Source organism: Micropterus salmoides, unplaced genomic scaffold (assembly GCF_014851395.1).
Source record: "Micropterus salmoides isolate LMB-PRFRI ecotype aquatic unplaced genomic scaffold, ASM1485139v1 Ms_hic_scaffold_4042, whole genome shotgun sequence".
Taxonomy (NCBI): Eukaryota; Metazoa; Chordata; class Actinopteri; order Centrarchiformes; family Centrarchidae; genus Micropterus; species Micropterus salmoides.
This window is the reverse complement of record NW_024043421.1, coordinates 1-26,887: the sequence shown is the minus strand read 5'-3', so window position 1 is coordinate 26,887 and position 26,887 is coordinate 1. Positions and strand designations below refer to the sequence as shown.

Sequence of the window (26,887 nt, the reverse complement as noted above, 5' to 3'; positions counted from 1 at the left end):
GATTGACAGGTCTCCATGGACAAGACAGCCCGCCCTAAAGCCTCCCCTGCTTTATCGTTTGTTTTCCTCTAAATGGGATCATAATTACTAAATAAACACCATGCTGTGTTGAAGAAGACTTGAAACTAGCGACTGACCATAAACCCATCAGGAAAGTGTTTACTGAGCTAATAAATCAAGTGTAGACGTAGGGTCAGTTTGTTATAAGCTTACATACAATCTGACTTTCTTTTGCAACCAGTGGAGTCGCCCTCGGCTGGCAGTTAGAAAGAATGCAGGTTTAAGACAGTTCCACGTTGGCTTCACTTTTCAGACCCACCTGTGTCACTCTCATGTCTGCACGCTATACTGTATATAAAGCAAGAGCCAGCAGCTGGTTAGCTTTGTTATGCTGGTTTTGCACATTACCTGTTTATGTAAGTAACTATGTATTGTTTTTATTTTTATGTTAAATATTTCTGTTCTGTGTGTGTAGCGTAAATGAGGCAGCAGCTTTAATTTCATTGTGTTTTAGAATGACAAATAAATTTAACCTGAACCTTGACACAACTAGCCTGCCGAAGGGTACAAAATGTAGCCTACCAGCAACTCTAAAGCTATAAAACGATTTGTACAAAATTAATTTTTTCAGGATCTGAAGATGTGAAATCCGTGTGCCGTGAATCAATGATTAATTTATAGGGCTCATATTGAAACAGACATTACAAAGTGCTTTACAGTTCAGGAGAACATTTTCAGATTACTGACACATGGAATACAGATTGAAATAGTGGCTCAAATGTAAATAAAATTGCATTACTCAAATAATAGTTTTATATGACGGAATAAATAATTTGTTCTGGTAGTGGCACAACTGTGGTTGACGTATTATCAGACAGGAAAGACTGCAGACAAAACCTTCTGTGTGCTGGGAGATGATTGACAATTGATTCTGTGAAAATGTGTTACGGGTGGATTTTTTTTTTACTAATATTTTTTGTTCCCCTCTTGAAAACTTTGCATGTACGTCTGCTGATTTGGGGAATCCCTCATATTAGTTTAATAAAGTTATAATGAATTGTCTCTTTGTCTTTTTCTCTCAGTAAGGACAAGGTGAGGTTAGCAGAAGGGACAGCAGTGGTTCAAGACCCGAGAGAACCTGCCAAACTTGGAGTCGGCTTCTCGTATTGTAAGTCCTCTTCTTCATCCGTATCCTCTTCATATTCTGTCGACTTTGCTGTTGTCTTCTTAGACTGCCTTCTTCCTCTTCTCATTCTTTTTCTTCTTGTCTTGCTTTTTATTGTTATAAGCAAGGCAATTATAATTCTAAAATCATATATAGTTAGTTACAAAATTGTACAAATTCCCTTAAGGCTCATTTGAGCTCTTAACCAGCCTGAATACCTTGTGAATGATGATATATCAGCTGACACATGATGCAGCAGCCTCAGAGCATTTGCAATGTAATTGAGCATGTCTGCCTGTGAATCACTATTAATCAGGACATGTTTATGGCCTTTTCCAGTCGTTTGAACATTACATCACTGGTATAGTTTTTAATGTGACCCAGACTCAATCTGCCCTCTCTCACGCAGGACTTCTACTGTGAGCCATGGTGAGCGTTAGGGTTAGTTTAAATCTTAACTTATCTTCATGTTAAGATTTAAACTTACCCTAACGCTGGCCTGGCCCCAATATGTGTCTTTGTAAATTAATTTAAAAACTCTGCTTTAGAAATAATGATAATCATCATCATGATCATCATCTCTTTTTACCAGTTGCTCCCTACAGCCCCTACTGGATTCTGACCACCGACTACGCCAGCCTGTCCGTTGTGTATTCTTGCACGGAAATCCTCCGACTGTTCCATGTCGAATACGCCTGGATCCTCAGCCGGACACGCTTCCCACCTACAGAGACCGTGAACTACGGCAGACAGCTCCTGCTCAACGAAGGTATCGACCTGTTTAGGATGAAGGCCACAGATCAGACGGGCTGCAAGGATAACTAGGGATTCGTGAAGACTTTACTGATGGGGCAAACATACTGGAGTCCAAATGTTAACGCTGGGGTGGGCAATGTTGGAGAAACTAGCAAGAGACAGCCACTTCTTGAAGGTAGCCAACTGAAGAAATCCCAAACCCCCTCCCTTCAGGCCTCCGTGCAAAGCCACTCCACTAAAACACATAACAGCATGCTGATCACAGTCCTGCGACAAATACCGAATGTTTAATAATTTTTTATGTCAGAACATTTATTGATTGCTGTCTGGATGTTAAGAGAATTTGAAAAAAATTAACAACAAATGCTTCTGAAATAAATTGCCCACCCCAGCTTTAAAATTAAATACACAATCTCCTCATCACCGGTGTCTTTAATTTTAAAATCCCATGTATCTGCATCTCACTGTTGCTGCCTTGTTCATTTTTCTTTTTGCATTTCAAAGATGCTGAAAAAGAAATTATGTAAGAAAAAAATCAATTTAAAAAGTGAAGTAAAATTGTATTGTACCTTGTATTTTTCAAACTGTCCCTCATATTCCTGACAAAACCCGTTGAATCTATATGTTACAGCAATGAATATATTGTAATAATTTAATTCTGTTTTAACCAAGAAGTTAAGTGTGTAAACTGCATTTTAATATTCTAGTAAGACATGTTACAATTTTGCAATGAAACAAACACACGCAGAAAACACGAGAGTGAGTTCTATGTTTATTAAAGTTACTCATGAAGCAGATGTTTGGTCACTCTTATCATTTATCTGGTGAGCTTTGTACCGACTCTTGATGCAGAGTAGACTCGAGGAATCTCATCATTATCTGTCCAAAATGAGAAGATATCCAAAGGTTTCACGGTAAAAGGTTACTGTGGGAAAGAAAACAGCTACTGTGGCATGTAGCCTATGACTGCTCATTGACCAAGAGCAGAAAGGTTGCACTGTTTAGGTCTCTGCTCTGATTGTTGCTGATTGCGAAGCACACAGAATCAATCAAACAAACCAAAACTGATTTGTGGCATGTAAGTTTGAGCACAAAATCCTTCCAGTGGCAAAAATGTTGATTACAATTGGCTTGTCTGAACTTTTTCTCTGAAATCAAGCGAGAGAAAAAATGTATTCTCGGTGAAGTGCTAATCCGTGTAACATCATTAGTGAGAGGGCAAAGTGTGCACCTACAGGCACCTGGGAAGGACTTCTCTGTGTAAATACAGTATAATCTGGGCTTGGCGGTGTGTGTTTTTGTGTGTGTGTGTGTGGTGAAGGTCCACTGGCTCTTCCTCCGTTGAGCCTCACACACCACATTCAGCCAGCGGATGAACAGCAGCATCTCTCTGCACGGCTTCACAGACCTTTTACAGGTAAACATTTGCTAAAGTTTTGAATATCTAAATGTAGTTTTGCTCTCACAGCATGATGGTAAACATCAAAACAAGAGTTAAGGAATCATTTAACCATTGGGTTAAAAATATAGAGCATCACAGGCTGTTTGTTTATTTAGGAGGGCAAGATGAAGCTGTTGGTGTGGCTCAGTATTCTCCTCTGCCTCTTCGCTTGTCATTTTAATGGTGAGTTTCTCTTTTTATATACTTTAAAGTTTAATAGTCTCATGAAGGCAACAGTTTATGTGTTGCAATTGAAGTTTAGTTCATCTGTACAGTACAAACACGCAGAGTTGTAAAGTACTAAACCCCAATTTCATATATGCATACATGTGTATTAATAGCTGTGTGTAAGTCACATATAGGATTCTCCCAGATGTGCCGACGCTGCAACTATAGGAGAGCATATGTGCACAAAAGGACTCTGTCTGAGGAGGAATTCTTTTTGCTTCAGATTGTGTGTGCGTGTGCGTGTGTTTGTGTGTGTGTGAAATGGTTAGAAATAATATTTGAGGAGGGAGCAGGTATACTGCACTCCTCTGGGAGAAAGCTCAGTTTTCTGAGCTTGAATCCCGTCTTTGTACGTGAGAAGACTTGGAATGCTGGGAATGTTAATTTGTTCCTCTCTCTCCTCACAGACGCCAGAGTCATCCCAGAAGGAGGTACTACATCTCTTTTTTTTTATAGATGCCTTCATATTTTGCAACAAGCACAAAATACCTCAGATATTACAGATAGATTTCCATCTCTTGCATTTCCTCTTCTGTTCTATTTAATTCTACCACGTGAAATCCAAAAATGAACAAGCTCTGTCTTTTGTTTTTTACTGTAATGAACACATTTTATACACAGTGAAGACATTGACACAATGGCCTCTAGCTGAAGTAAACAACCTGTTGCTCCAAAGTGAACGCTGGAAGAAACTGCATTGTTTTGTAAATGCAGGATATGCACTATATGTCCCGATTTAATTAGGGTATAAAAAAATAGTTTTCAAGGCTGATTTAAAAAGTTATTATTTTTTGTCATTAAACTGTCTAATTAAACATCTTTGGTTTTTGAAGGGAAAATTTTAAAGACTCAATATTTTGTTGGGTGCAACTGTACTTAAGTACCTCAAAAGATTTCAGTTGTATGCGAGTTTATACTACAGCTGTAGTTTGTTACTTTTCAGGTCAAGATTTTACATTAAAAAACACAAGCTTATAAAATAAAAAACAAGTAATAAAACAGTGGTTTTCCCAATTTGTTGACTTGTTGACAACTCTATAAACGATCCACTATTTCACAATAAAAGTCATAAAAAATTAAAGATTTGAATCAGAACTTTAGTTTTTCTTCTTTCCTCTCCCATTAATCATCGCACAACCCCTCAGATTTATCTTGTGACCCTTTGGAGGGACTCGACCCCCGTTGTTGGGAACCACTGGACTACACACTAACTGTTTATAAAGTCATTAAAACTAATAATGTTATTAGTCCTTTTACATTTGATCCTGTGTCTATATTTTGCTGTACTTATGTAAGCAGGATTTTGAGTTCAAACAATAAAACAGCCTCAGCTGTAAATGTAAAGTTGCTCTCCTCCTTTCACCTACACATGCTGCAGGTTCACAGCCCTTCTCTGAAGGTTGTGCATAGGTATTCTGGGAATTTGTCAAAATGCTGGCTGAACTGACTGAACCTGAATGTTGGGCAGATTTAGAGAAGGTGTGACCAGTGTAACAACTAGTGGAAGGTGATTGTAACAGTATATGCTGAGAGTGGACTGAGCCTTTAAGTTGTCTCCTGTGACCTGCTGTGTGTCTTTAGTACCATATGATGAACCACCAGCTCTTCCCTACTGGCCCTATTCCACCACTGACTTCTGGAACTACGTTGAATACTTCAGATCCATCGGCGCCTACAACCACATCAACGAGATGGCGCGGGCCTTCTTCGCCCACCAGCACCTCGGGGACACCCTGGGATATGAGACCAATGAGGGACATGAGCACTGAAAGGGGGGCTGGAAGGAGCCAGGTGGGGCAGGAAGAGGGCAGGGAGGGAGCTGGTGAGATATCCTGATTAGATAAGAAGGAATACATGTCTTACTTTGACAGAAAGGAAATTAATTTAGACATTAAATGAGGCGATGGAAAGAGCACAGCAAGTATACCGCTGTTTGTAGAGTAGCCAAACATATAGAATACAAATGTAGAGTGAGTAGGCGTTTTGTAGGATTGTATAATATCAGCATGTAATAAATAAAACATTTCCCAAATATTAAATGATGTCTGTAAAATCTCTTCTTCTCAACCTTCTCCTTAATTTTATTATTTTTCTTCTTTTATCTTTTTCAAGAAATGGTTACTACTTTAAGGAAGCTTTATAATTAGAAAGTAAATACAGTGACTCTTGTTTCTTAAAATGTACAGCTATTATCACTGTCACTGTATCTGCCAATCCTCCTGTTACAAGGATATATTCTGTGAAGAATTTTTCAACATATTTATTTTGTTGGTGATAGACTTTAAATAAAGTAGAGACTTCACAATGCATTCTCTTATTACCTTGTTAGTGCACTTTGGTAATATAGTGTTACCCTTAATTCAGTCAGAGTTGCTATTAAAATTATTATTGATATATTATTGATCAATTTGTTATCAATTTTCTGGCCACGACTCTGTCCCTAGCTTAAAACAGAAAATACTGAGTGGTGAGTTTAAAATATTACAACAATTAAAATAGACATGCAATAAGAAAGTACATTTTCTCAACTACTGAACTCAACTACAATTATAACTTACTTGTACTTTACCGGAGTATTTTTCCTGTATGGTACTTTATACTTCTACTCCATTACATTTCAGAGGCAAATATTGCTTCTTCTTCTTCTTTCTGCATTTATTTGACAAGTTTAGGTACTAGTTACTTTTCAGGTCAAGATTTACATTAAAAAAACATGTAAGCTTGTAAAATACTTTAAAATATTAAACCAGTGGTTTCCAAACTTTTCGACTTGTCACACATGGGAACATTTTAGTAACTCTTCAAATTGTAAAATAAAATATTTAAAAATTGAAAGATTAGATAAAAGTACAAAACATGAAAACAGATGTGTAGCCTCTGAGAACTTTGTTATATCTGCTTTCCAACTGCATTAATCATCTCAGAACCCCTCAGATCTATCTGTTGACCCTTTGAAGGGATATGACCCCTAGGCTGGACTGAACCAAATAAATATTAACTCTCCTTAGATAAATAAAATCCTTTTCCTAAAATAGATAAAAACTAGCTCCACCTCCAGCAGCTACAGCAATAAAATGCTGCTCAAATATTAATGCATCAGAATTAACAATCTAATAATTTCATTTCAATAATAAATCAGTCGGGAGACTCTTTACAGCAGAGTGAGTACTTTTACTTTTGAAACTGTAAGTATATTTTGTATTTAATGATTTTAAGTAAAGGATTTTAACTTCTGAAGTATTTATGTGTTGTTGTATTGGTCCGTTTACGTAAGTAAAATATCTGAATACTTGTTCCACGACTGATATAGTAAATATTTATTTATTTGGTTAATATTGCTATTATCAATTTCCTTTTTTTAAATCTTTTGTTATTATTTTTGTTATTATCAATTTCCTTAATTGTTAGGGATACTGCTCCTACTCCACTTTATTGTGTAACTTTAAAAAGCGGACTACTTGCGACTAGCTGGTAGAGTCAGCCGAGCCCAGTTTAATGTTGCACACGATTATGTTTACGGGTGCCGAGAAGCTATCCAAGCTAGCCACACACACACATATCTTAAACAAAGCGCTGCTGAACTGATACTAAAACGTAATGAAACCCGCAGTGGACGAGATGTTTCCTGAAGGAGCTGGACCCTACGTGGATCTGGACGAGGTGTGTAAAACAGATCTGCAGCGAAAATAAGACTATAATGGTCCAAAACATTAGCTAATGCTAACTAACGTTAGCTCAGTAACGCATCTAACCTTAGCCACAGAACTTACACTTTGTTTGCAGTCTTTGTGACGTTTCTGCGGGTTTTATAATATATTATTACAAATACAACATTGTTCAGTGCTTGTTTTTTTCTTCCTAGCATTAAATTCAGCAGGTGTTGTGTCGAAGCCCGTTTCCCCTTCGTTTTAAGCCAAAACCAGAGCTGTTGGCTGCCGACCTGTTTGTTGTTGAGGTGGAATAGTTTATTTAAAAACGTTACAACCTGCTTTATTGTACAGCTACTTATACTATTAATATGTTCGGTTAGATTGTTTTTTCATCAGACAAAAGAGATTAAACATGATACTATTGTTTGTCCATATTAAACTGGAATCCAACAGTAGTGGAAAAAGAAATCAGATTTGTTTTTGTGAATGTACCAATACAAAAGCAGCATAAATATAAATATATTACGTTACATATATACTGTATATGTCCATGATCAGATGCCCTCTGTGCCATTACTGTTGTTTTTAAGATTGTAAATAAATTGTAAATACTGTAAATATATTTACTGTAAAATGTGGATATGTCCACACATATATCCACACTCCTTAAATGTGTATTGATCTTTTGTATCCATTCCCTGTCAACTCTGCTTGCACTCATTATTACTAATACTACCTTATTCACTGCTACTATTTATATTGGGCTACATTTGTTGATGATACTGTAAAATACTGTACATATCCACACTACTTAATATTTAGATTTGTTTATATATATATATATATATTTTTTTTTTTTTTACTTACCTACTTTCTGTTATTATTTATATTCCTTAATATCTTGACATGCAAAGTGTACAATTGTAACAAAATAATTTTGTATTAATTAAAGTATTTCTGATTCTGAAGTGAAAGGAGATATAGATGTATAGAGAGAGGGATATAAAAGATTAAATACGCATGTTGTGTGGACAAAACCAAAATATTTTTTGAGGTAGTTCTTATGCTGTCCTAAACTTTTTGTGCTTAAAATCAGAAGTTATATTTCTACTCTGTGTCATTAAAATAGTGTCAGCATCTGATTGAAGGCTATATATATATTACTGTACTGTATCATTCAACAACTACCTCATTCACTTGAGTTTTGGTACAGTGAAGATGATTAGACTGATGGCCTCGGTCTAAGCATCTTCATCCCACTGCAGTAATGTGTTACTGAATTCAAACACGCATATTGTCTACCATTTAAAAAGAACTAAAAAAATATAATATTCTCTGCCCTCCAGTTACAATGTAGATTGTGGTTTACCTTGAAAAATTATATTGTCTATGTTTAATTGTTGATCCTTGTGTCCCCTAGTAGCTTCTCTGTATTGTTTACATTCAAACTAGTGTGTGAGTGTGTGTGTGTGTGTGTGTGTGTGTGTGTGATCTGCTAATGCCATAAAACTGGCTGTACCGCTGTGTGTTAACAGGCAGGAGGCAGCAGCGGCCTGCTAATGGACCTGGCAGCCAATGAAAAAGCAGTGCACTCTGATTTCTTTAATGGTAAGTCACAGTCTATTTCCCACTGTAACGCAAATGTGCGCCACTTAAGTCATCTGCTCATTAAATATGGCAGTAGAATAACGAGGAAGAAGCTTGCAGAGTTGAGCAGAAATTAAATTTAAATTTCTCGTTTGTTTGTGGCACTTTGGTTGAAACACTGGATAAAAACAGTCTCAGGAATAAACTTAAATTTCAGAAGCACTGCTCTATTGGACTGAGTTTATTTCTATCTACCATGTTTATGATTGCTTTTTATATTACTGTATAGTGTCTGCTGTAGCAGAAGGGACTTACAAACTAAATTTCACTTTACAATCTGCTGTAATGTGACAAATAAACCTACCCTTGTTTCACGACTGAAACTAAAATGATCAAAGCCACATGGCATGGCGCAACAAAAGAAGCTGAACAAAAACTCCTTTGTCCCCTTTTTAATGATCATATCTGATTGAAAAGTGTGAAGCAAAAGAAGTAAAACCTCTCTTTTGCCTAGTTCCAAGTGTAGGTAACTAAAGAAAGGACATTTATCAGCGTTGTTGACATGTATTTAAGTTACCTGAACATTGCTGGTTTTAGATAGTAATGTGACGTCTGTAACGTCATGTAAATGAGAAACGCTGTCCCCTAATGATCAAGGGACTAACACACATGGATTTATTTTAGAGAAAACTGATTATTTGGCTATGTAAAGCTTTCTTTTACGCTTAAACTAAACAAAACTGTAAGCTGAATCACATGACTGAACTGTTCCAAAGTTTAAAAGCTCCAACAATCAGCAGGATCACATCACTAGGGACTTTTCTTATGGAACATATTAAGTATAAAATATTCTAAAACTGATATAATATTATATAGTAATGTGAAAGGTTAAAGGCAGATGGACAAACTGCATGAAAACTGGAGTTTAAACGAAAGCACAATATACAGTGTTGTGCCTTAACCGCGTTGTCTTCTCAAATTAACCCTCACAAATTCTGTTGCTCCCCTGTAAACACCAGTTTATATGTGAGAAGGCACACGCATAAACACAATGGACGCACAAGAAGCAGTAAGCTAATCTGTTTTTCCGTCTTGCAGCGTTGGCTGTAGGCAAAAACAGTTTTGGCTCAGCGGCACATGACCTAGAAAAGAAAAGAGCTGATTGTTAAAAAGAGAGGAAGAGAAGAGGAGGATGGTAAAGTGGGTTTATAGCTGCTCTTAGACTTAAACTCAGCAGGACACCTCGCCAGTCAGCTGCTTTAAACGCACACACACACACACATACATTCGGTGCTTTCTCATGTATGGCACGTCTTACCGTGGCACTAACAGGGATTTGAGTCCCCTAAGGGCCCTGCTCTAGATATGTCAGCTTTACCTTCTCCAGATGTTTGGTCCCAAACTTGTAGCTGGAAGTGCACCGGTTTCTTACACTGATTTACCCTTCCTCGTAGCTGCTAACGTGTAACCACACCTTTCCCCACACTTAATTGTTGCGCCAGAGAGAGTAACCTTAACGTATTTAGCTGGAAACTGGCGATCCAAACTGCTCTGCTGATGAAGGATGGTGGTGGCGTTCACACTGTAAACAGGAACTTTATTGCCTCTGCTGCAGCGAACACAATACACAACCTTCTTCTAGGTCATCTCACAGCTTTGTAGCCGAACTGAATGTGCCACACACGCTTTCCCAAAGGTAAAAACTAAATAAAATATATTTAAGGCAAGACAATAGATTTTTTTTAATGATTTAATAGATCATCACCCATCCCTAACAATAAATGTGCTCATAGTGTAATGCCAGGTTTCATTCAGAAACAGGTAGTACAGATTATTACACTGACGTGCAAAATATGGAAGAATGATGTGTTATTGTTGATTTGTAATGTAAGGATTTCTCAGTGGCTGCTGCTCTGTCAGCACTGATGGGACTCATTTATTTAGGTGCACCAAACACTTCCGCTGATCAGAATTTCACACTATGAGAAGGTCCTATTTTTTGATCATCTAAAAAGCGAGAGAGGAATGAAAAAGCATGACATGATTATAAAACCAGGGTGATAATTTTGCCCTTTAGTGTGGCTCCTTGAGCTTAAAGGATGAGGTGTCCCTCTGCCCTGAAGCGGACATGACGATATGATATTATGTCGTCTTAAAAAGGTCAGCATGGCCAATATTTTTTTTTTTTAGACCACATTGTGAAAATAAGGTATGTAAAAGAGGACTCCCATTTGCTGGTGCTGCACTGGGTTGTGTACAGTGTTGAAAGTTGCAAGGAGTTGTGAATAGCCAAGGGGCGAGCTGTTTAACTCGTAGACTGTCCCTTATTAGGCAAAACAGAGTAATGTCCTAGTTCCTGGAAACCACAAAGACATGAAAGAAAGAGTTTGTTAAGTCTGGTTCAGCATGAGTTTTATTATATGGACATTCTGGCAGATTTATGAAAATACATCCGAATAAAATCTACATGAATAACTGCTATATGGCTTAAACCACTTTTAGCTCAGTTTGAAAAATCCTCTACAACTGTTTCTCCATGGAGTATTCAGCAGACAGCGCGAAATGTTACTTTACGTCAAACTCGCAGCCTTTTGATACGAGGCTGTCAGTGCGGTCGAAGTAATATGTGTGTGTCTTTGAGGTGAGAGGCTTGATCGGGCACAGATCGCTTAAGTGGTTGTCACAGATAAATCACGGCCGGCAAGGAAAGATAGAAGAAACATTCTGGACTTACAGTTGCCAAGATTTCATGCTTTGAAATCTTTAAAAAAGACCCTGGATATAACTGTAAATGTAGGAGTTCTGGGAAAAAGCTGGACTAATTATAACCCCGTTCTTGTCTTTTTTATTTGTCTCTCTTTTCTTTCCATCTTGTATTCTTTCTGTCTTTTCCACCTGCAGACTTTGAGGACCTGTTCGACGACGATGACCTGCAGTGACGGCAGCATCTGAACACCTGTGAACGTGTACATAAGAAAATGACGACGGGCTTATTCTGACTACAAGTTCTCTCTGATTTGTACAGCCCGCCCAATCTCACAGGTCACTCACCACCATTCTGAAATAAAAGACTTTCTCGTTTTTACAAAAACAAAAGCTGTCTTGTCCATCCAGGTGTCTGTGAATTCTAAGAATCCCTCACATTCCAGCGTTGGAGAAAATTATGAGTATGGTTTTGGCGTTGTCGTGTTTGAATCTGCTCCCGGCTCGATTGTAGGTTTGCGGGCTCTGCAAAACACCTGTTAACAAATGTTAATTACATATGAGATACAGTGTTAACATGACCACTAAATGTTCAGTCGGGACACGATGGGACAGGAAAGGGGCTGCAAAAATGCAATGTTTTAAAAAAACAACACAAGCAAATAAAGCGTTGCCGTTCAGTTGCAGACTCGGGCAATAAAATGGTTTTGCTGTCATCGAGCCGAAGGCTATAGAGATGCAGTCAAGTATCATAAGCAGAGAAGATAAAACCATTTTAAACCAGTGTCTTTATTTTCGAGAGGATGCAGGTGATTACAGTTTAAAGGTTTCAGTCCATGGCCAAATGTATGTGGACGCCTCAACATTACATCTATATGTGATTGTCGAGCCCCTCATTCTAAAGCGGTGGCATTAATCTGCTGCTTTAACAGCCTCCACGCTGCAGGGGTCCAACACTGGCGTCGGGTGACGAGGTGTGGCTCACAGTCGGTGTTTCAGTTTGTCCCAAAGGTGTTAAAAAGGTGTGAAGGCCAGTCAAGTTCTTCACCAAACTGGGAGAAGCTTTTCTTTATGAACTTACCTGTCATGTTCAAACAAGAAAGGAACCTTCCTAGAATTGCTGCCTTGCGGAAATTGGAAGAACAGGATATAGGAAATGTGAAGTTGGCATCAGTCCGTGCTGAGTTACGGGTAACATTTTTCTGCCACCATATTGTGAGGACCCTGCTGCTTTTTGTTTTTGTGCACGCACTGTGGGACTAATCTGTAAAATCATGTCTCCATTGACTCTGTGAAGAGTTCAGGTCATAGTTATCCAAGGCAGGTTAAAGTCAAGGACAACTAGACTTGGTTGAAGATACTATAAGATGTTTTTGCCCTTTTCAGTCATCTCTCTATTAATCTGTACTCAACATAACTAAATACACCAATCAGCCATAACATTATGACCACCCGCTGGTCATGTAGGTCTCCCTTTTGCCGCCAAAACAGCCCTGACCCTTTGAGACATGGACATGTTTTCTGAGACCTTTCTATCACGACCAGCATCAACTTTTTCAGCAATTTGACCAGCAATCTGTTGGATGGGACCACATGGGCCAGCCACGTGCATTATTGAGCCTTGGCCACCCATCACCCTGTTGCCAGTTCACCGCTTTTCCTTTCAGTAGGGTCCCTTTCCTTTTTTCTTTCCCCACGTCAGATTGTACGACTTTGTGGCCAAACTAAAGCTAATCAGGTAACAACCACCATAACAACCAGGAGGCTCACAGGTGTACAGAGCGCATAACTCCCAAGATGGCTTCCCCGTCCCAACACTCAGCACTCTGTGACATTCCTTCCCATTCCCAATTATCAAAAATTTACCTTTAGAACGGCCTGAAAACATATCATACCAGCTTCTTACTAACACACATGGTTCTAATTTTGGTCTGTCGTTTCACATGACATTTGTTGCTGGTTTGACATGGCTGGGGCTTGGTTGGAAGACGGTGAGATATATATATATAATTAAGCAATATTTAAATTGAAATGTGATTACAGTTCACATGTTTCCAGACCCACATAGTTCTGATTAGCAGAGTTTTTGAATGTTCAACTCTTGATATAAAGAGCCCCGTAACTTTCCTTTATGCTTAGATTGATGCCCAATGATTAAGAAAAAGCCCTAATATAACACAGAGTACTCTGACTACACGTTAGCAATGTGTCTCAGCTGACATGGAAATAAAGAAGTTTAGTCTTTGTGTTTGCATAAAAGCCATTTTCCAAAATTCAATACATCCAAAGAAAATTTTAACAATGTATTCTCTCTAATATGTACTAAAATAATGTTTAAAAACAAATTGCGTCCTCAACAAATGTGATTTATTTTGAGTTAAATCACTTAGTGTGAGAAAGCAGATATTGTGTTAAAGTGAAAATCTAATAAAACCCCCTGAGAAGTCGGCGTGGACTCGAGACGACAGAGTGTCATAAAGGAATTACAGGCTTATTCAGTCAGATGTGCTGATAGTGCATCACCCATCACAGCTATATTGAGTCTCACTAAAACCGCTGTCTGTTGCTGGCATGTCTGAACACATTTAAAGGAGGAAACTGTAGATTATCAAATTCCTCATGTGTGGACCAGCTGTCCCTGCATGTGTGTGTGTTCAGGTTTAGACAGAAGCTGTGGTTTGGCCCTCATTGAGGGTCTCTGAGAAGTGCTTATGTGGCACCTCAGCTCCCCTTCATTATTTCCTGATGTTTTCTCTTTTCTGTACCTTTCTGAAACACTTTTTGTTTGTGATTGTTGCACCTCCCATCCCACAAACAAAGATCCAGAGTGTGATTTCTAACATTAAACATGACTCACAGAATTAATTATCAATCGTGTTGTTTTTTTTAACTAAAAAAACAACAACACTTGAGTGAACTACTACTTCTCCACGTCTCCATCTCTGCTTCTAGCCCTCCCACCTTCTCTCTTTTCCTGTCTTTTATTACGGTGCCTCCAATTGGCTGAAACCTTCTGAAAATTCGGACCTATCAGACATCTTGTTGAGGTGGCCCTTGACCCCCTCAGGTTGTCCCTGCATGTGTTCTCTCTGTGTGAGAGTTCAGTTTAAAACCTTCTTCAGATCCCTTCGTCAGGACAGTCTGTCAGAAGGGCCACAGGGACAGGGTGCACTAGGAACCTCTATCATACCCCCCCCATTCACCACACAAACTTAGTGTTTGAGCCCAGGTGGACTGAGTCATCCGGCCTGTCGGCTTCATTTGAGTCCACATCTGGATCCGCAGACAGACACGCCAATAAGATAACCACAGGTAAGACACTTTGGTGACTCTGCACCTCTGCATGTTTACTTTTAGGTACTTACCAGGGATTCAAGTTCAGGCTGAAGTCAAGTTTGGCCGCTGAGCAACACCCAGCTCTGTTTTTACGATGACAAACCGGTAGCTTTAGCTCAGACAGGAGCCCTGTAGCAACACGTTTGTTTTAAAGCCTCCAAATCAGAGTTCACTTCCAAGCTGCAGGGGTCACTTCAGCAGCTCTCCAGGTGAAAACTAGCACCTTCCACCAGTGACTTATACGGTTTGTAAGTTTCTCTGGACACTCTTGCAGGTAACCAAACATCTTTTTGGACACTTGCTTGGAGAAGAACTGTCTCTAAAAATAGCTTAACTAATATATACCCTTTTTATTTTACTACCCTGGCTGAGTGAATCCTAACCCTTTCACTGTAGCAAAAATCAATAAAAATGTGTGTACATACAGAAACATCATTTTTGAAAGATAGATTGGTGATATCAACTAACAAAATGCTAAAAATATCTGTTGTGTGCTCAGATTTTAAAGCATGGAAAATGATGGAGTGGGAAGTTTTGGGACTAAAGAATCATTTTGAATGTCTGTCTTTGGCATTGGCAGGAGAGGAGAAGGTGAAGTCATGGCTGAAAGGAAGAGGACCAGTTTCTCCGGTGTGTTCATTACCACTCTGCTGGCTGTGATGCTGCTGCCTGGTGAGTACACAGTGGGGATCAGACGCAACATGCCATCACTTTAATGGTTAACTAAAACGGTCTAAAGTCAAACGTATGTAATCACTGGTTGTGGAAGAAGTACTCTGATCCTTTACTTAAGTGAAAGCTGCAATATCAAACTGTAAATAGACTCCATTACAAGTGTTACTCAAGTAAAAGTAAAAGTATTTAATGTAGAAAATGGGTCCTGTGAGTGTTAGTATTGTAGAGAGCTCATTTTAACTGTTTGAAATACAAGCTTTTGTTTTTCAATTAGCTGATTAAAAATTCAGTTTATAAAATGTCAAAAAATAGCAAACACTGTCCATCAGAGTCCAAGATGATGTGTTCAAATGTCTTGTTTTGTTCAAAATACAATCAAAAAACCCCAAAGAATTTTAGTTAATAACAGAGAAGCAGTAAAATCTCACAACTGGGAAGCTGGAACCAGAAAATAGTCAAGACATTTTTCTTCATCAGTTATGAAAATTGTTGCATGTTAATTTCTTTTAATTGACTAGAGCTCAAACTGATTAATCAATTAGTTTAAATAAATAATTAAATAGTTTTTTTGTAAAGAACAATGACATTTTATAATTCTATCATATGTTTTGTATCTAAATCTGAAAAGTAAATAAATATAGTTGAGGAAATAGTAAAATATTTGTCTCTGGAATATAGTGAAGTAGAGGTAAAAAAGTGGCATGAAAAGGTCATACTCAAGGTATTTGTACAGTACTTGAGTAAATGTAATTAGTGTTAGCTGTTTCTGTGAAGCGTAACCACCAGAAAGTAACTAAGTTGATACTGCACAGCTAACTGAGCTAACTAGCTAATTAGCAGCAGTTATGACCTGATATGTGATATACTGCCCTCCTATTTTTGGGAGTATGAATTCGAAAGTAGTCTCAAATCTTACACATCGCACCTTTAAAATTTTAAAAGTAAAAGTACTCATTGGGCAGCAGAATCCCCCATCAATGTTATATTATATTTTTAGATTATTACTATGGATGCATTTCTGTGTCTGCAGCACCTCTTATGTAGTAGCTGGTAGAAGTAAAGTTAATTTTAACAACTTTATATACATTTGGTTTCTTTAATTTATAAGTGGATCACATTATTTTGCATGTTAAACCTTGATCGTTAAAATAACTAGTGGAAGAACGAATATTTGCCTCCACAATGTAGTGGAGTATAGACGTAGCATAAAATGGAATTACTAAAGTAAAATGCCAAAAGTACCTCATCTTACTTTTCTTTCTCATCATCCACACATTTATTTGCTTAACATTCATGTTTTATCTATTGTGTGTGTTTTTTGCCCTGCTTCTATAAAACTCTTCATAAATAAATTCTACTTGAGCTTCACAATATACATTTCATGGTTTTGTTAAGGCTAAGGGTTGGTTGGACAGGTTTCTGCTCTTCATTAGTTCATGGACATGGACTTACATCATCGCCATGCTTTTGCTAAGACTGTGCATCATAACGTGGTTCTCTAACACAGCCTGTGGCGTTAATATATCATCTGTATTGCTCTAACATGAAGACAGGTTGCTCCTCCGCCACCTGTTTCGAGTTTGCTCTCGACATGATTGGCATATTTACAAAGGGGTAATGCTGTGCTTAAGTCTCATCTTTCCTTTAAGTATGTTTTTTTTTAATAGCTGTGTTTGATGGTTAAAAGGGAAAAAAGAGAGTAGGAGGAGGAGATCCTTTCATCGCTCCTGGTCCTGTAAAAAATTAGTACCTGTCAGCATCACCTCCTCCTCTGCCCTCTTAAAGTGCTGCTGTTTCCAGATGTGCCAGACAGTTTTTTACAGGCTTGTAAAAAACAATACAGCGGATACACTGAGACAGCATCATTTAGCCCACCCTCCTCCTCCTCCTCCTTCCCAACATCGCTCCATCACCTCCGGTCACCTTCACTTCTTCGTCTTTCTTTGATTCTGTTTTTCTCTGCAAATTCATGCCTATGCTTGTTACCCTTCATCTGTGACCTTGCACGCTACTCTGCATGTCACATCTTCCTGATTACTCCATCAAAGCTTATCAAAACTCTTTTAATCATGGGATTGATGTCCCCCCCTCCACCACCACTTCCGACACGCGTCACATAACGCTGAATTATTCCCTTCGGATCCCTCTTTTAAACTTGCTGTCTGTTCTCCCACTTATTCTTCCACCGTCTCCTCTTCCTCTCCTGTAAGGCATTAACACCTTTTCCCTGTGGAGATGAAAGAAACCTGGTGCAGAGCTGAATCCGCACAGTGCACATACGTACACAAACACAGCATGGGGTTTTTAATGTTACAGGCTCACCTGTAAAATCTACAAAGCAGTCGCCGGCGCTTCAGGCAGAGACAGTTACCCCTGTCCTTTTTAATGAGTTATAGCTGCCTGTAAGTGTTTGAGGTTTAACGTCATATATTATATATATATCACTTATGTGTTAAAAAGCAGAGCAGGACTTAATTTTGAATTCAGCAACTTCTGGATTTCACATATATGTTGTTGCTGTTCTCTTTTTTTGTAGCATTCTTGTCTGCTGGACCAATTGTGCAAAAGCCAAAAGGAGATGGTAAATATGTGGGTTTGTTTCTACAAAGTACACACTGGCGATTTGCCATGAAAGGTGTTGAAAAATGAGCCCATGAAAGTAGTTTTTTGATTACGAGAGCAACAACGGAATTCATCATGGCACCTCACCTTGCTTTAATGTGGCATCAACACTTAACCCTGTGATCAATGTTGTGATCAATGTGTGAGCAGTTATTTTCTTGACAAATAAAAACCATTAATGACGTCTAACCTCCAAATGTAACAAGTTTGAGGCCTTCAATATCTTGTTATAAACTTTAAAAGTCACGACAAAGTCCTTGACTTTGATTCCCAAGTGTGTACAGAAGCCTTGGGCTCTGCAGTGCCTTCTATTTTCTTTTCTTTGCTCAGCGGGAGAAAGTATCCAAGAGAGGGCAGCTGCTGCAGAGTCATACAGGAAGCTAATTCGCAACCGCAGGAACATCAGCTGGTACAATCAGCACACTGACTTCTGGGGCTGGTACAAGTACTTCACTGACAACAGCAACCAGGAGGCAGTAAGTATATACACAGCAACAAAATGTATATATAATTTTTTTCTTCAGCTATTGAAATTCAGTGACAGTCCACCTTATGTGTGTCTTTTTAGTATGAAACAAAAACGCTCTGTAGTCCTAAAGGTGGTTGTTAAAAAATGGTAGATACCTCCATCAGAGATGTTACAATAAATTCCAATTATATGATTTCCTAAGTTTTAAAGCTGCTCCAATCAATATTTTCACTTTAACAATGGGTCAGATAGCTAAGTGTAACTCATACTGATTAACCCACAGAGAATTATCACTCAACTCTGCAGTTCCCTTCAACTCTACAGAGAGTTTTAGCATCTTTAAGCTGGTTATCTTGGTTTTTAAAGGCCACCACTGTTTTAAGACACAGAAGGTAGATGTTTTTTAAGTGATAAACCCATTCTACGCTGACTGCTCAGCATTGAACAAGGAGAACAGAGCCCTGAATAGTGCTTGCAAGTATTCCTTTCAGGCTGCATACACCCAAACAAGCTCCACCAATAAGGTAGGGCAGTCTCTAGAGGCAAAAACCAGGGCAAATAACCATTACAAAGCGCAGAATTTGGTTAGGATGTCACTTCAAAGTCTTTGCTGTTTTGTTTGTTTCCAACCCGTGCCCGTGCATCATCTGAATCAAACTCTTCCTCCCCTCTCAGATTCAGGAGATGGACCGCATCTACCTGGCCTACCTCCAGAACAAGAACCGTGCTGAGGGACGTCGCTCATACAAGGCCTACTTGCGCCACCTGGGGGAGATCTACAAGTCCTGTTCTGATTCTGATGACCCCAACTGTGTGGCTTCCCACACCAGCAGGCCTAAACCCGAGCCCCCCAAACCTGCACTTTTGAAAACCTGTGATCCCACCAAGGACTCCTACTGCCTGTATGCTGCTTTGGTTCAGCGCAAAAGCCCGTACCTGCCCCTGGCACTCCCGGTTGCCACCCCCGCCCCGGCACCAGTGAAGGCCCCAGCCCCTCTTTACGTCCGCTCTGCTGCTCCTGCTAAGGACCCACAGTCAGGGTATTATTACTACGCTCCATCTGCAGTGCCTTTCCTTAGCAAGGTATGCTCTCAGCTCTCAGTTTTATGTTATACTGCAATTTATTGAAGAATTTTGTCACCTTTTTGTTTGAATTATGATGTATTAACTGGAAAATGTCTAAAATTTATATATATTTCTGGTCTTCCGACCACTCAAGGCGCTTTACCACACATATTCACACACATTCATACACTGATTGCTCAGACTGCCGTGCAAGGTGCTGATCAGGAGTCGCTTCCTATCCAAAGTGCTCATGATGATACAAGTTCATCCAATGATGGAACAGCCAGCGGGAGCAATTTGTGGTTCAGTATCTTGCCAAAGGACGCTTCGACTGGACTGAGCCACAGACGCCTCAAATTAAGTTTATTTGGCATATTGAGTGGTGTCATCTCTGCCTCTGTTTTCCATGCTTTAGGAGCAGAAGGTTGAGCTGCTGCGCATTTGCTCCTCTGATGACGTGGAGTGTCTGCAGTACCACCTCAGAGCGGCCTACGGGTACGCACCCTCTGCCGGACCTCTACCTTCCTACGCCCACCTCGGCTGTGACCCCAAGAAAGATCCCACCTGCAAACCCAAACTGGTGCAGAAAACCCCCTCTGGTCACTACCTGCAGTACCCCAACTGTGATCCCCGGGATCCCCTCTGTGCTTATGCTGCCTCACTTGTGGTATGATTTATTTATTATCATGATAAAACAAAACAAAAATAAAACAGCTGCTTACTGTTTTTTAATTTTTAATTTGCATTGCCTTGATTTTCATGACTTATGGTGTTTCTACTGTGACGTGTTCCTCCAGGCACCCCGTACCCCTAACCCCCCTGCCCCTGCTGGCCCTGGATCCTGCAACCCTCTTTTTGAAGAAGGCTGCAACCCTCTTACCGCCACCAGATTTGCCACTCCCCCTGAGGCATACAGAAATGAGGAAAAAGAGGAGGCTGCTGCCATTCGTGTTGCCCCTCCTGCTGCTGAACAGAACAACGACCCCTATGCCATGTTCAGGGATACTTATGCTAATGCTAACAGAGTTACTGATCCTTACGCTATGTATCGCCAGGCTAGTGCCCCAGCTTCGCCTCCAGCTAATGACCCGTATGCCAATCTGCGCCGATTCATTGCCCAAGCCCATGTTAATGACCCATATTCTCCCCGCATGGAGGCTGCTCCAGAGTCTAACCCCAACGATCCGTTCTCTGCAATCCGTGAGGCGGCAGAAGCGATGCATCACCGCGGTTCTCCCACGCAGCAGCACCCTTTTTCCTATCGCAATTATGAGGAGCCTGCCCAGGAGGAGCGCCACCCTCTGGGCCCCCCAGGTAAAACAAGGAGGGCTATGACTGCTACATCGGCTACGATCGTGAATGCTACCCGTGAAGCCCAATGAGCCACGCTCTGGAGTTTACCGCCGCATCCCCTATCCTGCCGAGGCCTACGAGCCTCACCTGAACGCTGACGGCACCCGAAACGGGGTCCTGGAGCCTTCCAACCCACACTGCGACCCTGAACACGATCCTGACTGCCGGCTGCGTCGCTATGAGCCAGAGCAAACCCACACCGAGGCTCAGCCCAAGTATTACGCAGAGGAGGACCACAGCCAGGGGGCAACAGAGAGCGAGCAGCAGCTGGAGCAGCAGGAACAGGACCAGTACGAAGCGGAGCCCTACCAGAGCGGACAGGAAGAGCCTCACATGTCCTACCAGCCATTCTCACAGGGTATGCCCAGCCTCCAGGACATACTGAGGCGCTACGGAGACCAGTACCCTGAGCAGGATGATCACAGAGCCTATGCAGATGACTACCGCAAGAAATAAACATGCTAACACACACATGCTTGCAGATGGACATGAATACACAGTCCCGAGCGTTCTTGTAGCTTAACCCTTGACCGCCTCATAAAGCACGCAGTAAGTTGTACCTGAACCAGATATGGGACTCGAGAGAAGTCTATGGACCCAATGAGCGAGTACATCCACTCATAGCTTCCAGCTGTAGAAGCACGCTCAGAACGCCGAGGGTGTTCCAGCAATGTTTTTATCTCTTTAGCTGCTTTAGACCTGTTGCTTTGGCCCATTGCTTTCCAGTTTCCACTTCCACCTCCTCAAACCACTCGAATGTTTAATGACTTCTCAGTGCTCAGCTTTGCTTCTGTATCTATGCATCTCACGTTTTTTTGTTTGTTGCTTTTTGTCAGTGACGGATTATGTAAAAAAAATGTTGTTTTTTTCATTTTGAATGTTCTAATAAAAAGCTCTAGAAAGCTGTTTTTGCATTTAATTTACTGAATCTTGCCATTCAGCCCACCGATGCAACATGACAGCTGAAAATATTTCTTTCCCTTTAAAATGAATACATGAATGAAATCTTGACTCCCCATTCAGTCTTAAGGTTTCAGGTTGAGTTGTCAGCCATGTGAAACAGCTTGCTTTTTAAAATGGAGTTTCTCTGCCCCTCTGTTCTCATCTTAGCCTCTTCTGATTTCATCTTCTGCTGTGCCGGTTCTCTCCAGCTCCAAATACACACAGCATGAGGGGGTGGGGTCACAGAGAACAGAGGCTTGACTTTATTGATCCGTAAGCTCTCAGACACATTACCAGCAGCAGCAGTTATTCAGAAGTCCGGAGGGAAGCTCTTGTAGTGCTCAGACAGTTAAAGAAACTTTCAGGCTTAAGATAACTTGAATTGGTTGGCGGTTAAGAGAGATGATGCCTTTGTTTTACTTTATGGGTAATTCAATTGAGGATACATATTAGGGTGTGTAACACCGCCACCCCATATACAAAGGGCAGATTATGTTGCTTGGCACCGGACAACTCTAAAAGGGATGTTTCTATAGCAGGTCAATAAGCAGGAGGAAGCACCACAAACGGTGGCATTTCTAAAAAATAAATAAAAGGAAATTAAGCAGAAGGACAAAGAATTACAAATTAAATGAAAGCTGCAGCCTCACAGAAAGTGTCCAACTCCTTCCTTCCCTCCAGTGAGTGCCCAGGTAACCTACCACCTTACCAGGTATGTGTTGGGTGACCTAAACAGAGCAAGTATCAAAATCAACCAAAATAACTAACACTAATGTCAGATTTTTCAGTTACAAGCTTGTATTATTTCCATTCATCCATCGTCAACCGCTCATCCTGCGTACAGGGTCACGGGGGTCTGGAGCCAATCCCAGTTGACATCGGGTGAAAGGCGGGGTACCTGGACAGGTCGCCAGTGCTTGTATTATTTATATGACGTAATTGACAATTAATATTTTAAACTGAAATACTGGACTGAAAATAAATCAGGTAATGTTTGGTTTTCACAAGGTGTCATGTCTCTGCAACTCTTAAAGATGATACTCCATCTTCAGTGAATTGTACAAGGTGTGAAAAATGTACAAACAAATATTGTTTCAATACATATTGGTGTTCTAATAATGATTGGGTTGCTTGTTAAGTTAGCTTTACAGTCGTACAGGGTAATTTACTAAATATTATATTATATCGGGTTAATATAGTTATTCTGCTTTCTCTTTTTTAGTCAAAAACCTATTACATTGAGTCTAGACTGAAAAAATATAAAATAAACAAGTAAGAAGAAGTAGAATAACAAGTTTTAGAAGGTAAATCTTCTATTCCATAATCTGAGATAGAGGTTGAACAAGGAAATACCAACCCAATCTTTAAGGCGGTTGAGATACAGACATTAAAAAATGTCAAATCTGACGGCAAATTACCTTCTAAAACAAATTTAAAAAATAGCCCAACGTTCATGATTCTAGGTCCCAACTTTACTTTAGTGTCTTATGCAATGTGCTTATGTGCTTCTATCACAATGGAAAAGCTGATGAAAATGGGTAAAATGACAAAAAAAACAAACTCTTGCAGGAACAGTATCTGCAGATCTTGTTGGAGACAGTCTTCTTCAAGATCTCAGTGCTGTCCTGTGTAGGGAAAAACTTTTCAAATATCATGTAAAATCCTTTGTTTATTGATTGTTTTATTTGTGTAGCTGTTAAATCATAAGTGTCAACACCTTAAGTGGTAGTCCTTTGAAAGGACAATAAACTGAACGACTCATCTCTGGTCTTCATGCTTTAATTGGTCAATGCAGAGGCTTTCGAACGCTCAACTGAAACCCACTGCTTGTAGCAGAATAACATGTAATTGTAAATTTTTCTGAATATATATGCTAGGTAACTCGATAATGGGTTCCAGGGAGGCAAATAAAAGACAGAGAAGAAGAGTGGGTCTGGTTGGAGTAACTTTTATGGTCAGTGGCTCATTGGAAAAGTTGTTGCAGCCCAACTCCACAATCACCTTCACATCCATAACATATATGAAAAATTTCAGTCCGGTTTTCGAGCAGCACACAGCACGGAGACAGCCCTGGTCCGCGTCACAAATGACCGGCCGCCTTTGACACTGTGGATCACAACATCCTGCTTCACTGTCTCCAGTCTATGGTAGGACTTTCTGGGACCACACTAGGCTGGTTCCAGTCTTATCTCACAGCCAGGACGGAGTATGTGGCTCTAGGACAGTCCCAATCACCCCACACAGTCAGCTGTGGAGTGCCACAAGGGTCCGTCCTTGGTCCAACCCTTTTTACCATCTACTTACTACCCCTCGGTCACATCATCCATAAACACAAAGTTTCATTCCATGTTACGCAGATGATACTATACATAAAAATGGACTCCACACTCCCCTCAGCTCTGCCATCTGCACTTCAGGTTTGCCAGGAGGAGATAAGGGCATGGATGGCTGACAACTTTCTTCAACTAAATAGCAGCAAAACCGAAGCCATCCTGATCGGTACCCCACATCAAACCCAGTCCTCCTCCCTCAGCAGTATATCCATTTTTGGTCATCACATTCCCCTGTCTACCTCTGTTACAAACCTTGGAGTCAGACTTGACTCAAATCTCACATTCGACACTCACATCCGTCACCTCTGTAAGGTCTCCTTCCTCCACCTCAAAAACATCGCCAAACTCCGCCCTTCCCTCTCACAACTAGATGCTGAGAAGTTGATCCATGCCTTTATCTCCTCCAGGTTGGACTACTGTAATGCCCTCCTCGTCGGGATCCCTGGCAGGAGACTGCAAAAGCTCCAGCATATTCAGAACTGCGCTGGGGTCCTGACGAGGAGGCGCAAATATGACCATATCACTCTAGTCTTGAAATCCCTCCACTGGCTGCCCATTCAATACAGAATTCAATATAAAATCTGTCTCCTTACCCACCAGTGCATACATGGAACTGCCCCTGCCTACCTCAGTGAACTCCTCACCCCACTCACCACCTTAAGAAACCTCCGCTCTTCCCCCTACCCACTGCCTCCACCAACCAAGGACTAAACTCTCCACCATGGGAGACAGGGCCTTCCAGGCAGTCGCCCCACGGCTCTGGAATGCCCTCCCAGAGCCCCTAAGGGCCCCACAAACTCTGGAGGTTTTTAAGAAGGGCCTAAAGACTTTTCTATTTCAAAAGGCCTTTTAACAGTCATGGTTTTAAATCTTTTGTTACGGTGTTTTATTGCGATTGTTATTTTCTGGAACTGTTTTTAACCCCTTGTTGCTGTAGCACTTTGAGATTTCCCTGAAATGTAAAGTGCATTATAAATAAAATTTATTATTATTATTATCATTGATGTGGCTGCGACAGGAAGTCCATGAATTGTGGAGTCATCGTTGACATCACCCTACCCCTCCTTCACTCTTGTACTGAACACTTGCAGTGTTCACAGAGCTGCTTATTGTCTGTGTTCTTCCCCTTCTTTTATCTGATTTTTGCTCAATAGGATATTGTGTCTTTATGAAATCAACTTTCTGATTATATCTGAGAAGTGCCTGCAGTTTATCTTCAAAATGTAACTGACCACGGACAAATAACAACTGTTCAGTGAGCTTTATTGCTAAAGATTAAACTGCTCCAACTTAAAGTCCACTCGAGATCCTCAGTGACAAACACTAAAAAAGTAGCTTAATTTTCACTTTTTTTATAATGTTAAACATCATTGACCTAAACTTAACGACTTTTTAGTTTATTATTAGTGTTGACAATGAGGATGACAATCCGTTGTGACCTTATAGAGCAAAATGAGCCTTAAGCACAACAAGGCTTGGCTCAATACTGAAAGGTCATATCATTTGTATAATTTATCAAGTAAGCTTTCTTACCATGTTAGATCAGAAGATTGATACTGCTCTCACATTTGTCTATATGAAACTACAGCTAGCAGGTGATTAGCTTAGCTTAGCATAAACACTAGTAACAGGAAGAAAGAGATACCCTGGCTCTGTTATCAACAAAGACCTGAGCAGCCTGTGAATAATAATATGTTTGTTTCCTGCAGGCACAATGTTCACAGGCCCCCGGTAAAAGCTAGCTGACTGGCTCCCAACAATAAACAGAGTATAGCGCACATTCATGGTAAATATTGTTAACAAATGGAATTTTCAATTTGCACAATATTTACTTACTGCTGTATATGTTTCAGGAGAAACTCTAAGCAATTGCTGCTCTGCCTGTTAGCTAACATTAACATGTGTTAGCAAGTTACACATTACATAGCGATGCTACCAAGCTCATTAGGTGGGAAGTCATGAAAACGTAGGTTTAATCTGTACAAAAACAGCTTCTACTCTATGCTATGCCATGTCAAGTAAATAATTGTTTTTTCCCAAAATGTCGATGTATTCCTTTAAATTCATGTTGAAGCTTATTTTTAGTCAAAGTAATGTAGAATCATATTTCTGGAAACTAGAAGATGCTTGGTGGTGATGGAGCAGTGGACAAGACACATGTCTTTGGTGTTAGATACCCGGCTTGAATTCCCCACTGTGACACATCCACCAATGTGTCTCTGAGCAAGACACTTAACCTTAGAGCAACCTCTGACATATATAGCTTTGGATAAAAGCGTCAGCTAAATGAGTAAATATAATGTATAGTATGTGATATATATGATGTTGTGTTGTTATTGTATGTATTGTTTTATTATATATAATGTGATTAGATGCAGTGCATAAAGGTCAGCAGAAACTTTCCAATAGCGCGACCAAAAAAACAAAACCTGCCAAAATGAATCCGCTTAGGTGACAAATTCAGATTCAGAGGTATTTAACTCAAACCTCGACAGAGCATATTTCCAGACTACAGAGAGCAGGGCTGAAGCAAACATTAGAAGTGGTGGTAAAATTTCACAC

General features: G+C 40.1%; 3 protein-coding genes and 1 pseudogene across 3 annotated transcripts; all 4 read left to right on the top strand.

Moving 5' to 3' along the window:
* Positions 1-1,062: 1,062 nt before the first annotated feature.
* LOC119887181 (apolipoprotein D-like) lies at positions 1,063-2,718 on the top strand (the record flags this gene model as incomplete). Its single annotated transcript, XM_038698084.1, has 2 exons — positions 1,063-1,168; positions 1,758-2,718. Coding segments are annotated over 2 exons (339 nt in total), but the record flags the coding sequence as incomplete, so codon positions are not given.
* A 498-nt stretch (positions 2,719-3,216) lies between these two features.
* Positions 3,217-5,646, top strand: LOC119887182 (otospiralin-like). The gene is made up of 4 exons (XM_038698085.1): positions 3,217-3,338; positions 3,479-3,545; positions 3,998-4,021; positions 5,172-5,646. Exons 1-4 carry the CDS (start codon positions 3,294-3,296, stop codon positions 5,357-5,359), a joined length of 324 nt encoding a protein of 107 aa, XP_038554013.1. The 5' UTR covers positions 3,217-3,293; the 3' UTR covers positions 5,360-5,646.
* Positions 5,647-7,084: 1,438 nt separating this feature from the next.
* Positions 7,085-11,923, top strand: LOC119887184 (COP9 signalosome complex subunit 9). The gene is made up of 3 exons (XM_038698087.1): positions 7,085-7,250; positions 8,776-8,848; positions 11,729-11,923. Exons 1-3 carry the CDS (start codon positions 7,188-7,190, stop codon positions 11,764-11,766), a joined length of 174 nt encoding a protein of 57 aa, XP_038554015.1. The 5' UTR covers positions 7,085-7,187; the 3' UTR covers positions 11,767-11,923.
* Positions 11,924-12,075: 152 nt separating this feature from the next.
* Positions 12,076-21,896, top strand: LOC119887183 (annotated as a pseudogene).
* Positions 21,897-26,887: the final 4,991 nt, after the last annotated feature.

What these genes read in the sequence shown, in the direction of transcription:
- LOC119887182 (XM_038698085.1), top strand. Translation starts at nt 3,294, where the DNA reads ATGAACAGCAGCATCTCTCTGCACGGCTTCACAGACCTTTTACAG. An exon ending in CTTCGCTTGTCATTTTAATG is followed by an intron (nt 3,546 to 3,997) that starts GTGAGTTTCTCT and finishes CTCTCCTCACAG; the next exon opens with ACGCCAGAGTCATCCCAGAA. An exon ending in CAGAGTCATCCCAGAAGGAG is followed by an intron (nt 4,022 to 5,171) that starts GTACTACATCTC and finishes GTGTGTCTTTAG; the next exon opens with TACCATATGATGAACCACCA.
- LOC119887184 (XM_038698087.1), top strand. Translation starts at nt 7,188, where the DNA reads ATGAAACCCGCAGTGGACGAGATGTTTCCTGAAGGAGCTGGACCCTAC. An exon ending in CCTACGTGGATCTGGACGAG is followed by an intron (nt 7,251 to 8,775) that starts GTGTGTAAAACA and finishes GTGTGTTAACAG; the next exon opens with GCAGGAGGCAGCAGCGGCCT. An exon ending in GCACTCTGATTTCTTTAATG is followed by an intron (nt 8,849 to 11,728) that starts GTAAGTCACAGT and finishes TTCCACCTGCAG; the next exon opens with ACTTTGAGGACCTGTTCGAC.